The sequence below is a fragment of the Polyodon spathula genome, chromosome 17, assembly GCF_017654505.1.
Source record: "Polyodon spathula isolate WHYD16114869_AA chromosome 17, ASM1765450v1, whole genome shotgun sequence".
Taxonomy (NCBI): Eukaryota; Metazoa; Chordata; class Actinopteri; order Acipenseriformes; family Polyodontidae; genus Polyodon; species Polyodon spathula.
In genome coordinates this window covers 18924153-18940757 of record NC_054550.1, presented here as the reverse complement: position 1 = coordinate 18940757, position 16605 = coordinate 18924153, and the positions used below count along the sequence as shown (strand labels likewise).

Genomic DNA, 16605 nt, shown 5'->3' with positions numbered 1-16605 from the left:
GTGGAAAGCACAGGCTTTGCTGACCGGTGCTTCATCTGTGGGATTCAGAAATAAGCAGTAAGCAAAGCAAATAGCAATGTAGCTGAGATAACAATAGAGAATGATACAGAACACACATAATATAATATTTAACAGGTAAGAAATGAGATAGCAGAATTGTTAAGTATCCCTTATACATAATAAAATATCATTTAAAACTATGAATATTAAAACTTAGGTCTAAACTGACTGAATAAGCTTTTGGTGCCACTGCTCACATAGCATAACCAGACTGACATGCATATCTGTTTGTGCAGTGGCAGTACAGTTGTATACCGGTAGACGCAGAACAACTGATTTGCCTGTTTTATCCCATCCATTGCTTACTAAATATCTTGGTACCCCTTGGTATTTTTGTTTTTTCAATGGATGTTATTTTGTAATCTGTCTTGCATTCATCGCTGCCAAGCAGATGCCAGGCTTCCTCTGAACCAACTGAATGTCATGCTAGTCTTGGGTAAACTGAAGAGAGTTTGTTTATCTGCCTCAAAATTTGGTGGTCATGTTTAAATCAGGGGATGTAATATACAGTACATGTTGGCGGTTTGGTATAAATGTATGGCTCTGGGGGGTACTGTATTGTAGCAGAAATGCCTGTAATGTTACTTATAGGTCTGAGAGTTTGACATTGCATACAAGTTAAAGCATTACAACAGATGTGCTTATGTCCTGAATAGAGGTTAATTTAGATGGCTGGATTTGCTGTCATGTTTAGGTTAGAATGACCAGTTTTGCAGACAGAACGCTGTCTAAATCCGGTAGCTGTTAACACGCTTCTTTTAAACGCACCTCAAAATGAAATAATTGCGGAATTTCCCTTTGCAGTAAGTAATTGCAGCTAAAAGATGTGCGAAGCATCCACCTGCAGATGAATTTGAGTCTTTTTTTCTGTTTACTTTGCTAAGAGGCATATGAAAGGAGACTGGGGGAGGGCGGGTTACATTCAGCGCTGCAGGGAGATCGACTGAACTGTTGTAATTTGTTTCCTGCTGGGGTGCATTATATTTGATCCTGCCTGAAATTTGCATGCGCCATAGTTAAAATCACTCTCTTGCTGTGCATGAAAATGAATTGCTTCTGTGCTATTAGTGACAACTGGTAAGGCGGGAGGGTCTAACAGTGGGAAACGTAAAAACCATTTATTATTCACACATGTTGTGTTACTACAGTGTGTTGTTTCTTAAGGTTGAAGCGATGCATTGTAGCAGAGGCACTGTGCTCCCCTCAGGTCTGACTCACTGAATCTGTATGCGATTGAGCTCACCTTTTCATAACTGCCCCGCCACCTGTGAGTGTTTACTGATGGGATTGGATCTGCAAAGTAACAGAACAAATTAAGAGCATTGTTACAAATTAAGAGCATAATCTGTACCAGAGCATCTGCACTCTGTTCCGACACTGAGCTAAACCCTTTCTGCTGGTACACAGGATACAGGTATCGTAACTGTAGTAGCTGCAAGTTTTGTGAAAGTAGTAAAGGTGTCGGAATATATCTCTATATATATATCTCTATATATATATATCTCTTTTTGGGGGGGAGTCAACAGGTAAGATGCTCTGGTACAGATTACCAGTGACGTGTGTAGTGCTATATGGCATACTGAGATCCCAGCTGCATTTTTCTTTTTCTTTATTTTTTTTAAAAAGGGTGCAGGGAGCGGTGGAACCATTTTTACACGTTGCATTGCATAAAACTAGTTCGTAATATAAACAAAATTATTGGATAGGGATGTGTGGCAAAGTGCCCGCCCCTGTGTATATTTTGTGTTATGTGTTGTGTTTTAATGTTGGTGTATAGTCATCGGTACACAGGATATAAACGGGTCTGTGTAACATGAGTGTTTAAAATGTATATTTATATTTAGGCACGAGAATTGCACAGCACTTCACGTGCAGGTAAAATGTAATAACATGTGAGCACAGGGAATTGCACTTCATTAATTCACGTGCAGTTGTACCGAGACTCCAATTGAATGATTGATTAGCAATCGAGTCTTGGTACAGCTGCATAAAAGCTGCATGTTTTCACTCACTGGGGGTTGGGTGTTCGGTGAGTGGAGAACGGGATTGGAGACGGAGGTAAAGATAATAAGAATAATAATAATAATCGCTAAATCAGCTCACCGTGTTTGCCTGTATAGTCTGTTTTGTTTTGGCAAATGTTTATTTTCTGTTCTGTTTATTTATTAAATGATGAGCGCACGCAAGAGATCAGCTCCACCAAGCTCCACCTCTCATTGTTTATTTCCTGGCTCTGGTCTGACGCCACCCACTCCGATCGTCTTTGTGACAGGATGAAAAAGGGAAATATGGTATTTTACATCTGTGTTTTAGAAACGCACTGCTGTTATTTTTTTGCGTTTTATTAAAATGTCCTACCTATATAATTCTGCGTAAATGCGACCTATGGAGAAAGCACCTTACAAAATATCTGCATTTTTTCATTTGCACTACCCCTGAGTAAAGATGAAGAAAAACAACCAAGATCTTTCCAAAAGTTATATCTTTGGTCAGAAGCATTAAGCATCCCAGCAACGTCAGTCCCTAGTGAGAAGGTATTTAGTAATGCTGGGCAGGTTGTAAGCATGTGCCAGGCAAACCTTAAATTAAAACAAAATGTGGACACTATCGTGTTCCTTAACACAATACGCCATGGACAACACTCTTGTTACTAAACTGCTGTGGACAGTGGTAAGCTTTTTTTAAATTAGTTTTTTTTCTCTTGATGGTTGTTACTCTGACTTCTTATGGATGTAATCAATTAATATCCATATTTTTTTAGCAATGTCACACAGTAATCCACAGCTCCATGTACATTACTGCTTTTTTTTTAATTTATTTTTTATCCTTTCATGGCATCAATGAATCGATGCATCAGCTTTTTTGGAGAACGATATATAAATATAGAAAAATTAGGCTTTGCCCCAGCCTTACTTTTTATTTAGCAAGTAAAACATTGTTATGTAATTCAAGATGCATTACCAACGAATACTTAATGTTTTGTCTAAGTGATATTATATGGATCCTGATTGTAATTTGAGACTGCAAGTCCATGAATCTAACCCATCTTGCCCTTCCATTATACATACGTGCACCTCAAATGTGCAGTTTTAAAAGAAACACATATTATAGCACACAAGGGTTTACATTTTAAAACATGATAACTGGTAATACTTGAGTAAAGGAAGCTCTCGGTTTCTATGCTGTATTCTTGGGTTATCTGTGAGCACTTGCACTCCCTGGGTCGTTTCACCTCAGCAGTGTCTTCTGGGTCAAAGTATGTTACTGGCTGAATGCATTTCAGTTAGCAGGGGAAGCAGCTGATCAGTTATTAACAGGAAAGAGGCTAGTGAAGGAGTTGGGATAATTTTACTGTGCAGGTGAAATGACCCTGAAAAAACAGTAAAAAAGCATGGTTTTCTTTAGTCTAGTGTAGCACAATATATCATTTTTTTTAGGGTTAGGATTAGACCAAAGCAATGAATAGATGGACATGGCGGAGACATTTTATGGAACTGTTTTGTTAGCTGGAAATACTTTAAATATCATAAATACTTGAATATTGAAGAGTGAATTGAGCAGTAGTGCTCATATCCGGGTTCTGGCTACCCAGGTCACAATCCCGCGTAGTGTGAAACCACATACCCAGATCACAATCCCGCGTAGTATGAAACCACATGCCCAGGTCGTGAAACTGGGTTGACCTGATTTCACCCAAATCAAGCAAGACAAATGCATGATGGCCGTTCAGTGGCGGACAAAGTAACAAACAGCCACGCCTGCATGAAGGTTTCACTTCTGCAAGGAACACTTCTGTTTATTCTGTTCAGCCATATTTCTGTTGATTTGAGACACGCCAGTAGCCAGATGAAGAAACATTTGCTCTGATCGACATTTGGGCCAAAGATTCAATCCAGAGATGTGTCTGTAACAAGCTGCTTCCGGGGCTTCTTACGCACATTTACTTGATTCTGTCACCCAGGTTCGATTGCTTTTTCAAAAAGCAGTGTGAAATCACTTAACCAACTCGCATGACACCGCCTAGGGACTGACCCAGGTAGAGCATGCCTGTATGAAAGAGGCATTAGTGAATAGCCTTTATACAGGAATATAGTATCTGTACGATTTACTACACATGTACTAACCGTGGCCCAAAAATAGTGAATTATTCAATTCGCACTGCATTTGCCAGCATCTTTAAAGCTATTTTCCAGTATCTAAAAGCTTCATTTTAATCTGTATATGTCATTGTTTACCATTTTATTCAAACCCAGCCCACTGTCCCTCTTTTAATAGTTCTGTGATCTCGTCGCAACTTTCAGCCCTGGTTCATAAAACACTGGGAAAGCGTCTGCAAACACCAGAGCCAATAGAATATGTGTTTTTGCTGCGCTGTACTGTACATGCCTCCTTCATACACACTACTTTGGGAGAGTTTTCTTTGTTTTTATTCACAAAGTATTAAGCGCAGTAGAGTCTTGATTTGGTCAGGTGAACTTGCTGCCCTGTTTTCAGGGTGCTCTGGCTAACGTATTCAAACAGAGTTCGAAGTTTGATTTTAAGAATGTTAGCATTCTTAACAGTGGCGGTATTTAGATCCACTGCAGTGTAGATCAGTTGAATAGACCCAGTGCAGTGCTGAACCCGGGAACCATAGGTGTAATGTCACTATGGGGCACGCGGGAGCCATGATCGTACTGCATTATAACCTGTCTGTAGTATAAAGGACCGATAAAGTCAGTATAAAGAGGGTGCACTGGATTCAAAATTCAACCTGAAAAAAAAAAAAGAAGGAAAACCAGAAACCTATTATTAAGTCATTTTTAACATGGCATATCTTAATGTAATTTTGTTTCTTTGTGCTTTTAAATGTGACTATTTCAGCTACTGTTAAATAATGTACTGTGGAAACAAACAACATTTAGTATTCTCTCTAAGTACTGTTTCATTTTGTCTGTCTCGTCAATTCAGTGCCAGCAATACAGCTTTGTTCTTGCCTTTTATATTTGCTGATAGCTGTCTTTCTGCACTCTCCCTCTCGCATTGTTTGAGCTCTGCGACGGGCTCTTTGCCAAAAACTGTTGTGCATTTCGTCCCTAAAGGTTTCACTTTTAAAAGAGTGATGAAGATACTGGAAAGTTGTAATAATTAGCGCTGTTTCTTAACAAAATTAGTATAGCAATAGAACAATTAGCAATAGAACAATTTCAACCAGTCCATCAGACACAGTGAAGAATGATGGGTTATCTAAATGGCACACAGCTCCTTGTATGGGCAACGACACGACCAGATATCTGATCAGATACTCAGTAATTCCACAACGCGGAAGTTCATTGCCATTGACTGGTACTCAGTTGTATAGATGAGGGCAAATAAGGGAAAGGCCACTTTCCTTGCTGTGAAATCAGCACATTTGAATAGGCTTGGTTTGAGGTTGGGGTTTAAGGTACCTGCCGACAAAAAACGTGTTAAAGGGAATTACTCAAAGTCTGTGGAGTATGTGCACAGCCTTAGTACTTCTACCATTGCTGAAGACAAACAGAAAATACACAGACTGTCAGGTGAGGCAAACCTGCATTTTAGCAGACCCACAGACTATTATTCTGTCAGTCGAACCTCCAGCCAGATAAACATACAGCCAACCTAGACCCCTCTAAAAGTTGGCTTTAATGTGTTAATACAGTATTTACATAACCCAGACTGCAGTTTACAAGCTCAGTTAGAGGTTTAGAATTGAAGCCTGTAAGATCTTAAACTGTATCCACTAACAGCAGGTTCTCAGCAATTGTTTTTTATTAAGTAGTTTATAAGCTGGGTTCATTAGCGGTTCAGAACTCTAATTTTAACAAACTGAGTCAACAGTACAATGTGCTAGTCACACATATCACAGTACTATGTTACCTGTCCCTTGTGACTTTCAGAACAAAACTTGCTTCTTTAGGCAAATCGTGCCTTTCCTTGTCATGCTGATTTTTACTGAGTAGAAGGTTTGAATGCCACAGCAGGACTTGTGAGAAAATGTTATTTCAAAAGGTTTTGTGGTGATCTATGTATTTGTTAATAACAAAGTAAAATAAAAACAGTGCTCTTCATGTTGTCATAGTCATAGTTGCAAGGAGCTGTCCAAACATACCTGCCTTTTTTACGCATTCAAAAAATCAGAAATACACCTCCCCTAAAACTTCCACTAACAACTACATCTCCCAGAATACAATGTCTTCAGTTACTAGGAAACTGTACACAAGAAAAACCAACCCAACAAACATCCAATCTCTGGTTAGCCCTGTTGTCTTTGCAGCCAATCACAGTAAGAATAAGAAAAATTCGAAGCTACACAGGCTGAAGTATAAACACCCCAGTCCAGATACAAATCCAACTGGAACCATCGTCAGAGGCAACCGCTAAAAAAAGGTACCTATAATATGAAACAAACTGTTTTATAACTTATTAATTAATTTCCTTATTTTATTTATCTGCATGGCTTTAAATTGTAACATGTTCACTGAGTTTAAGAGTTTAATGTTAAAAAATAAGTAACATACCGTATTCCTTCAAATTTAATCTCAAGAATAGCCTGTATCTTAAATTCGAGTACAGTATAGTGCTGCATGTATTAAAATCACCCAAAAAAGTTGTGACTACCCGATTACATAAAGAGCAGCGTGACTGACTGCCAAGAAGAGATGAACCGAAACGTTACTGCCCGATCTCAAATCATCCATGACATGCAGGCAGCCATTTTCAAAGAAGCGTCATTAGCTTCCTGAGGAATTCCAAGAGAAGTTTTTACAATTTCAGCGTTTCTAACAAACAGTACCAGCTTGGATAGACCGGAAATGCTAATCAGACCCCTGTATTTATCAACATGCCAAGCAATACCACAGTTCACAAATTGGGAGAAAAACAGGTGAGTAATCAGTAATGAGAAGTAACACATAACTGGAATGCTCTGTGTGACAGCAGACTGCTGCAAACTGCCTCCATAAGCGTAATTAAGGCTGTATCTTTGTAAATGCATGTTTATTTGATGTTTTTTTTTTTCCTCAAATTGAGGGTGGGAAATTTGGGCTGCGTCTTAAATTCAAGGGCGTCTTAAATTCGAAGGAATATGGCAATTAATTTGCAAAGTCAGTGTGATACCTCGTAAAAAAATGAGCTGAACCTTGTAGAACACACTCGTGGTTGTACAGCAGTTCCAAGTAACATTGCAGTTCAAATCAAAGGCTCTTTTTTAATGCCCTCCACATTACCATTAAAGACTGTATGGTATTTATCGAGATTACTCATGACTTAAAGGTAATGTTTTTACCCCCTGAAAATACATTTTACTCTCTCAGTGTTAAAATTAGAGGGCAAGTTACTCCCAGACCCAGAGCCTTGGCTGGAGCGTTGGTTGCAAGCCCATGCTATTTATTTTCTGCCTTACAACAAGAGGGAAAGTGCTAATGGAACGTCATTATTGGGCAAATGGGAGCCACAACAAGGCCACATTATAACCTGCTCAACAGTATGAAGGTATAACATGATTCTATGCTCCAAAATCATGTTTTTCTGTTTTGTTTTAGCAGTGTAAATAGGGACTTTGGTATAAAGCCCCTGCTCAATTGTAATGCTAAGGGAGGGAGAGCTTGGTCATTCCTGTAGAAGGCAGGGACTCCCTCAAGACTGCCATCTGCTGCCTGATCATGTGCAGTTCAGGTGGACTCATCGTGCCTTAACTGCACAAGATAATCTCGCAAAGCTAATCTGCTTCTTTCATATCTGAGGGGACCCTGCCGTGGAGTATTAAAATTGGAAACATATCTCGACTGTGTCTAATTCCAGGAGACAGGCCTAATCTTGTTTGGTCGTGGCTGGCTTTTAACAGCGTACTACAGGGATCTCAACTTCTTGTAATTACATTCAGCACAGAGTTAAAGTAAAAGGTCACAACGCAAGCAGAAAAGCAATCTGAAGACAAAATATCAAGAAGACTTCCAAAACCCAGTAAAGTTTTTTGTATTTTTTATTGAGTTTGTGTTTCAGTTTGCAGCTAATTTAATAGACTGCCTCTACAAATTGTAAAAGTCTTGTTAGCTTTGAAAGCCCTGTTTTTTAAGTTTAAGACTGAAAGGCTTTTAAAAGAAGATTGTAAACATGCACAATAGTATTATTGCTGTAAACTTTTAAAGGGAAGATTATCTTGTATGAATTCTTCTCCCCTGGTTGACTATGCTTGTTTTTGTTAGTATCATCCTTGTGTTATCAATTTCAGTAAGCATACTTTACAGCCACTAGTGAGTCCTGGTTCACTGACATGGATAAGAGCTGATGTAAGGAGCCATTGAAAAGCTGTGGATCTCTGCTAGGGGTGAGACGACACTCGTCTCTCCAGAGTAATTCCCTGTAAGAAGTATTTATCGGTAGGCATTAAATAAATTAGACCACACCTATTGAATACCAATTGCGTACCAATAAATGCCAATTAACTTCCAAATTGAGTAAAAAAGGCCAACAAGATGCTCGGATATATTGTGAAAAGTGTTGAATTTAAATCAAGGGAAGTAATGTTAAAACTGTACAATGCATTAGTAAGACCTCATCTTGAATATTGTGTTCAGTTCTGGTCACCTCGCTATAAAAAAGATATTGCTGCTCTAGAAAGAGTGCAAAGAAGAGCGACCAGAATTATTCCAGGTTTAAAAGGCATGTCATATGCAGACAGGCTAAAATAATTGAATCGGTTCAGTCTTGAACAAAGAAGACTATGCGGCGACCTAATTCAAGCATTCAAAATACTAAAAGGTATTGACAATGTCGACCCAAGGGACTTTTTCGACCTGAAAAAAGAAACAAGGACCAGGGGTCACAAATGGAGATTATACAGAGGGGCATACAGAACAGAAAATAGGAGGCACTTTTTTACACAGAGAATCGTGAGGGTCTGGAATCAACTCCCCAGTAATGTTGTTGAAGCTGACACCCAGGGATCCTTCAAGAAGCTGCTTGATGAGATTCTGGGATCAATAAGCTACTCACAACCAAACGAGCAAGATGGGCCGAATGGTCTCCTCTCGTTTGTAACCTTTCTTATGTTCTTATGTCCTTATTATATGAGCCGATTCAAAGCAAATTTTCCTCTCATTCAGATGCGGACATTGAATATGAATTCATACTTAGCAACTTCGAATCTCTTAAAGGCAATTACTCGGAAAATACAAGTCATCGGGTCTAATCGCCACAAAGTGAAACCATTTAAAAACTGCAATTCTGGTCTCACTGAATTCATGATGCAGGAACTAAACTTGGTGCTTGCTCACTCTTCAAGTGTCCACCGGGGTTTAGGAACCAAAGAAACATCCTTCCTCCGTGTTTCCCATGGTGCTTTGAGAGATCAGTGACACAACATGCCAGGTACCTGCAGCCCAGCAGGCACAATATGTGGACAGCTTTTATCAAGTAAAGGGAAGCACACATTCAAAGTATTGTATTTGCAATTGCAACCAAACCTGTCATTATTGAAAAGCCCAACTAGACTCCCCTTTAAAGGACCAGTTTTGTATGCTTTTTCACTGTTGTAATGTTCTTCTTACATGTCTGATGAGAGGTTGCGCCACCCTAAATGGCATCCTTATTAGTGGATAAAAGTCCTGAGGATTCATACTAGGCAGTAAAATAGAATAACATGCTGGTCTAAAGGCAAGTCTTTTTGTTGATGTTTAGCTACACTAGCTTTAAGGACCTCAAAGGTCTCTTCTTCACGTGAGATTGGAAGCTGCTGGTATGTAAAGTTCCTATTACAGGGAACGATTCAGATTAAATAATCAAATCATTCAATTGATTATATAAGCATTGTAAACACAAACTAGACCTGTTATTAACTGAAGGCTTGTTGAGTTGGCCAATTCTAGACTTCTAGAGTATAGACTTATTCCAACAGCGTGGTCACTAGAAAGCAAACCTCTTTCCAACATCAGGCACGTCCTCCAAAATTGTTCACTCTCCTTTCAGACAGATATCAAGGCTCTGTCATATCTGCTAATAGGATACATCACATATACACATGAACTGCATTCATGGAGAACAGAGTTTAACAGCGTCAGACTGAGCTGCTGCAGTGCATCTCTGATACATCTCCCCTTCTCTCCCCCCGCCAGATGGAATGGGCCGAGTCCTGGCGCAGGATGTGTACGCGAAGGACAACCTGCCCCCCTTCCCAGCGTCCGTCAAGGATGGCTATGCTGTACGAGGTGAGACTTTCACACAGGAAAGTGTGAGAAACACCAGGGGAATACCATGTGACTGTGCAGATAGGTGGAAAGCGCTTATCACTGATTAAAGCACACGTGAAAATCTTATAGAAATGTAAAATAACATGTTATACCCAATGAAATTGCATTCAGTTTCATTTAGGATCTGTTTGCTAGCACATGATATGCATTCTTAAACTGTCTGTTCAGCATTATATGCGTCTCAGTCCCACATCTTGTGTTTACACTTCTCCTCAGCAATGGGGGTGCTTCTCCTCGGACACAGTCACACAGACTTACATGTGAAACCAAAGCAGGAGCTGCATTTTCAAAGAAAACAGCGTGTACCCAAGTATAAGCTCATGCGTCTATCTGCGTGATTATACAGTGCTATTACAAGTAGCCATTCATACCTGTGAAGATATGCCAGTGAAGATACTGGATGTTTGTTCATTTTTGATGTATTTTAGATTTCGTCTTCCTCTGCACTGTGTGGAGGGATTACATTCAGCTCCTGCTCATCTCAGGCAGGTTATCAAGGATTAGGGGCTGATTTGTAGTTTGCTAGTTTCCTGTGCATTAGTATATAATCCCAGTGCGTCACCACAAGGAAATGTCAACCACCACATTACCAGCAATCGCAGCACAATAGATTTGAGTTGACAAACATTGTACAGTGGTCCTGATATACTAGCACACTGCCTGGCGCCACAGTATCACTGTCATTGTGATGTGGTACTACAGTATCATCATCATGACAGAATATGACCATTGTAGCTGTCCTTGTGCAACTTTCTGAACATCTAAGTAAGTGTAGCCAATGAGAATTCTTAGACCTCTTTTATTTAAACCACTAAAATGCATTTTAAACAACTTCATGCTGTTTTACTACTCGCAAAGAGATTCTGTGGAAGCTAAATGGTGCAGCAGACTAATTCAGTAGCCTCTCATTCTTCTCATCTATAGTCACTGAGTTTTTAAATTTCAGCAGAATTTTCAGCCTCTGCTTGAGAGAGGCCAAGGACTAAATGGCAGGCAGGGGTCGTTAGGTCAGGATTGAGGCTCTCTCTCTCTCTCTCTCTCTCTCTCTCTCTCTCTCTCTTTAAATTCACAATCACCAAATATGTACAGTTCCCAGTTTATGTGCTGTATTGCAATTAGTACCACTATGTAAAGTGAATGTAGCTGTTCATTGCTTAGACACCATGTTCCTAGTAGACCATGAATCATTCTGACCTTTTGCTGTGTTGCACAGAAGCTGCTGTGCCTCCAGTCCTGAGGGACCACCAAAGACTAGTTCTCTGCTTTTTTTATTTCAGGACGGGTTTTTATTAGCTCAGATCAGTGTGACAGCAGCACTACAGCTTTCTGTTTTAAAATAACACCAATGTCAATCAGATAGCAAACTTTTGCTTTTGAATTGAAGTTGACCAGGCCACTGCCAATAGTAATAATGGTTGCTATAAGGTATTGCCAAGTTATCTAGTAAGCATTTAATTACCCCTGACCCAATTTTAAGTAAAATACCATTAGAAATTCCTATTCGTGTTTGCTGCTGGTTTTTCTTTTCTTCCTATTATCTCTTTTTAGTGTTTCTTCCTTCTTGTCATGTCAGTGCCAGATGAGATCTATCCTGTAGCCATTGCTGGTAATGCTGCTCTGTAAACAGAATTTAAGAACAGTTCGAGTCCGTAGCTTTAAGATGTCATTTCAGTTGACTTTTGACATGACTTGTTTATGGAGTTTACACTCATGCAGCGTGGTTCTGGGTCCAGGCAAGCTCACAGCTCCAAAAGAACAAGAACTCTGTATGGGAGCAGCAGAGTCCAGAGTCATGCAGAATGATTGCAAACATAAACGTAAGAGTAATAAATTAAACAAAAACTCTGATGAAAAGTAAGGTTTACGCGTTATAACTTTTTCCAGCTGCTGATGGGCCAGGGGATCGTTTTATCATCGGGGAATCTCAGGCTGGTGAGCAGGTGAGATCAGTTCTACGTTCAGGTTGTTGCAGTTCCATCAGGTTCAAAGTGCTGTCCCTCTGATATCTATATTGTTATGTTACACTAACAGTTGAGAGACTTGCACACACACACTCAGAGTTTCCTCAACGTCCCCATCTTTTAATATTTAAACAGCGCTGAATCTATTCACTTTAGGTCTAATTGAACAGACCATGCCTGTTTTTTTATAGGTTATGGAGTGGGTTACTGTGACGGGTACCCCCGCCCCATGGTGTATTTTTTATTTATTTTGTATAGTTTGGGTTATGTATCATGAGGAAGTTAATGTATATTGGTATGTAAGCACAAGGATGTGGGTTTGTGTGTGTGTGGAATAGTCGTGACAGGTAGGCAGTTCAAATCCTCCCTGTAAAAACTTGTGGGAATGTGGCTGGAGCCGTGAATTGAATAAATGATTCAGTGATTAATTAAGGTGCCACAAGTGTATAAATAGGGTGATCATGGGTCAGTGTGTTCAGAGGCGGAACGTGACGTGAGTTACAGAGAACTAAAAATAGATCATAACCATTGCTACTCGTGCTGGCATGAAACCAGCACGATACTTGTTTGTTCCTTTTGTCTGTTTTGGCCATCATGCCGTTTTGTTTGTTCAGTGTTTCTGTTTTTTATTCAACCTTTTTATTTGTTAATTTTATAATAAACCAGTGCAACAGCGCATTCACTAAACATTTTGTGTCCATTCTGTTCCTGGTCTGACGTCACCACATGAGCCAGCTTATCACAGTTGCTAAGCCATGGTGTTGATGCTACATCACTGGGAACATTTAACACCAGACTTGATCAACCAGCTACTAGGAACCGGATAAGCACTGATGAGCCAGACTGCCTCCTCTTGTTCTGAATTCTTTGTGTTCTTTGGGGTATAACCTGATGCGTTGTGTTCTGTTCTAAAGCCAACTCACACAGTGATGCCCGGTCAGGTGATGCGTGTGACGACTGGTGCCCCCATCCCCTGTGGCGCTGACGCAGTGGTGCAGGTAGAAGACACGGAGCTTCTGCGAGAATCAGATGACGTGAGTCCTTTCCTTTTAATGCAGTTCATTTATAAGGAATCGAATAGAAGTTGCCTTGTGTATGGCAGACCAGTTCTGCTGAAACTCTGCAATTTGATCTTATGGCTGTTATTATTAAAATAGTTGTTTTCTCCAACTGCTGCAGTGTTTTATGCACAGGATGACATCCCTACACAGGATAAGATGTGCAGGAATATAATCAATTTGATTCAATATAATTTGACCTGAATGTAGACTCTCTTAAAAGGAGCAATAGCCAAAACATTTAAATATATTTTCATTATAGTACTAGCCACATTAGCCCTTCCCTCCCTTTTCTTGTTTTAAGAATCTTTTGTTTTGTCCTATTTTATATTTTAAATACATAATGATGTCGCTTCCCATTATCCAATTGCTTCCTGTGCTGTAGGTCAGATTCACTCGTTCATAACTGTACTCAGGGAGTAATTAGGTAATTTGGTTTTTACTTTTTAACTAGCATCCATTAATTAGTTTATTCTTATATATCTTAGGGTAAGAAAGTAAAAATGTGTTGTGATGAGTAAAGGAACCATGAGCAATCTTGATGATACTGCAGGTGACATTCTCTACTGCATCAAATCATCCTTCAGACATAGGTCCTGTCAAACCAAAGACTTCCTACTGCTAATCAGTTCTCAATCTGTCTGCTTTTATGAAACTTGAAACAAAAGGAGCCTGTCTGTTGTTTCTCTGCCCTACAGTGTGGATTGACTTCACAAAAGAAACGCAGCAGATAATACCAGGCCTTCAGGGGAGAGAGAGTAAATTGTATCTAAAAAACTTAATTTAACTGCTAAATTGATGCACAGTAATTTGAACTGTAGATAAGTTGTCTATAAAATGAGTTTAAAATTACTATCTCCCTGAGTAAGGTGTATTTTTCCCCTAAACAAAACAATTCTGTTTTTCTTAAACATTGTGAGCCTTTCTGACAGCTAAGACTTGGGCATTGTTTTGGACGGAGCAGTGGTGATATTGTGCAGTTGAAAGTCATGCATGTGCAACGGGAATATTTGTTTTGCAGGGTACAGAGGAGCTGGAGGTTCGGATTCTGGTTCAAGCAAGGCCAGGACAGGACATCAGGTTAGTGTCCGGATCTTCTGTTCTGTATGAATGCCTGTCAGGATGGGAGTGGTGCAGGAATGAACTGATGTCCAAACAGAGGGGTTTTTTTTACAATACAGTTGATTTTCCAACAATAATGCAAGTGCTCATTAAAAGGCAGGTGCTGCCAGTGCCAGTGTGAGGTGTTGTGGCAATTTTGAAATCCTGGGTGATTGTGCTGGCTTGTTAGCGTCGGCTCCCAATCAGTGTCCACTCCAGCTTGTTTTATTTCAGTGCAAGGGGCTGTGCTCACGTAGCTGCGCCTCCTTTGTATTGTCAGACTCCTCCCCGTGATCAGCACAACGACACACGCACCACAGCTGTTCACAATAGAGCTTTTTAGCAGACTTACAGCAACAACCTATCACCAAGACTGCCAACTTCTGGTTTCATCCGACTATCAAGTCGGCCCATCCTTGTGAAGGCTTACCTCCAGCCTTACTTAGCGCCCCCTAGGATGGGAGGTAACTTTGCAGCGCAGATTCATTCTCTCCCATTCACGATGCCATAGAGATCTGAGTACAGTGACACTTGAACTAAAAGAAGCTTCTTCAGATTTACTAAGATTTTGGGATTGAGTTTCCAAGTTATAGATGCACCAGACTTAGCCAAATACCAAAGGGACTAAATGGAGGGGCTGTAATAAATTCGGACCAACATGGTGCATTCACTTTCATAGTCTTGCACCTTTTGGAGAAAATATGAAGGGATCATATTAGCAAAAGCCAATTAAAATGGACATTTCTAAAGCCATTGCTACTATTGCCAGCTACATATGAGATCTTACGAGGGTTGGGTTGTATTTATCTCCTTGTATTTTTAATTTCTCTATTTTACATTGGGATCCAACTGCTAGGCTTCTGTTAATTTAGGAGTTAGAATGTCTATTTTACGCATGCTTACCACCCTAAGAATATTTATTACCACTTGGGTAATATCTTTCTTAGTGACCTAGATCAATAATATCAATTATTCGTGCAGCACAGAGCTGCTTTCCCTTAACCCTCTATGTTAAAACTTACAACCCAGGATTAAGCTCTGGGTTGCCATAAATCATCCTGCATGTTCATCTTTTAATTATTTTGTCTTTTCTAGACCCATAGGCCATGACATTAAGAGAGGGGAGTGTGTGCTGGCGAAAGGAACCCACATGGGCCCCTCGGAGATTGGTCTCCTAGCAACAGTGGGGGTCACAGAAGTGGAGGTTCAGAAATTCCCAGTGGTGGCAGTCATGTCAACAGGAAATGAGGTAAATAACGGAGTCGGAACATTCCATCCAGTAGCGGTCAAGAAAAAAAAGAAAGGTTAATTAAAAAAAAAAAAAAAAAAAAGATTTATTTTGGCTGTTTGGCCTTTAATCAATGTGTGCATATATCTGGTTTTCTGACAAGGTAAGCACAGTGAAATACCAAGTTGGGGCACATTAGCATGTATTGCAGCAAGTGAACACGTCTGCATTATAATAAGGGGGGCGTTCGGTAATAATCCAGACTGTAATACGGGCTCAGTGAATAGGTGTTAGTACGTGTGATCAAGACCTCACTCTGTACAAACATACAGTTAAGTACGATGTTGGCTCCTGATTGTCTCCAAGGCAAGCTGTTAAAAGTTGTTTTCTGTGCAAGGTACTGCCTGCCAGTGCTGTTGTTGAACTACTTATTTTACAAACTAAGAAGTAAGAAGCAGCAACAGTGCATGGACTACGACTGTGGACCCAAACACAAACAAAGCCACTAATACACAGACACAAAGTACTAATACACAGACACAAAGTAAAGCATTCTGACAAGATGGAGAAAGACACTTTGTGGAATTACTCGTAGAAATTAGATAAATGCATTAAATGTTACTAGGGAGTCTGATTTTCAGGTGAATTTTTTTTCCAAATTCAGGTGAATGCTTTTTTAAAAATCGGGTAGAATTATTTAATGAAAAAACCAGGTGAAATCGGCTAGATTTTTTTTACTATAATCAAGAAAGAATAAATATTCCGGCACAGTGTTGTCATGAACAGTTTGAATCCCCAAACATTGAGGTATGCAAACTTTGAAGTGCTGTATATGATCCTTTTTAAACACATTATTGTTCATTATCTCTTGTATTGTCAAGTTATACTATGTACTTAACTAGTAGATTCTAGATGGCTACATGTTTTATTGATTGTCTGAAACCACA

General features: G+C 39.7%; 1 protein-coding gene across 1 annotated transcript in view; it reads left to right on the top strand.

Moving 5' to 3' along the window:
• Positions 1 to 16605, top strand: part of LOC121330000 (gephyrin-like) — a 287319-nt gene that overhangs the window by 240642 nt on the left and 30072 nt on the right. Inside the window, exons 13-17 of the mRNA XM_041276184.1 lie at positions 10176 to 10268; positions 12195 to 12250; positions 13186 to 13305; positions 14351 to 14409; positions 15526 to 15679. Of these exons, the coding sequence (XP_041132118.1) occupies positions 10176 to 10268; positions 12195 to 12250; positions 13186 to 13305; positions 14351 to 14409; positions 15526 to 15679 (482 nt within the window). The remainder of the gene's footprint in view (positions 1 to 10175; positions 10269 to 12194; positions 12251 to 13185; positions 13306 to 14350; positions 14410 to 15525; positions 15680 to 16605) is intronic.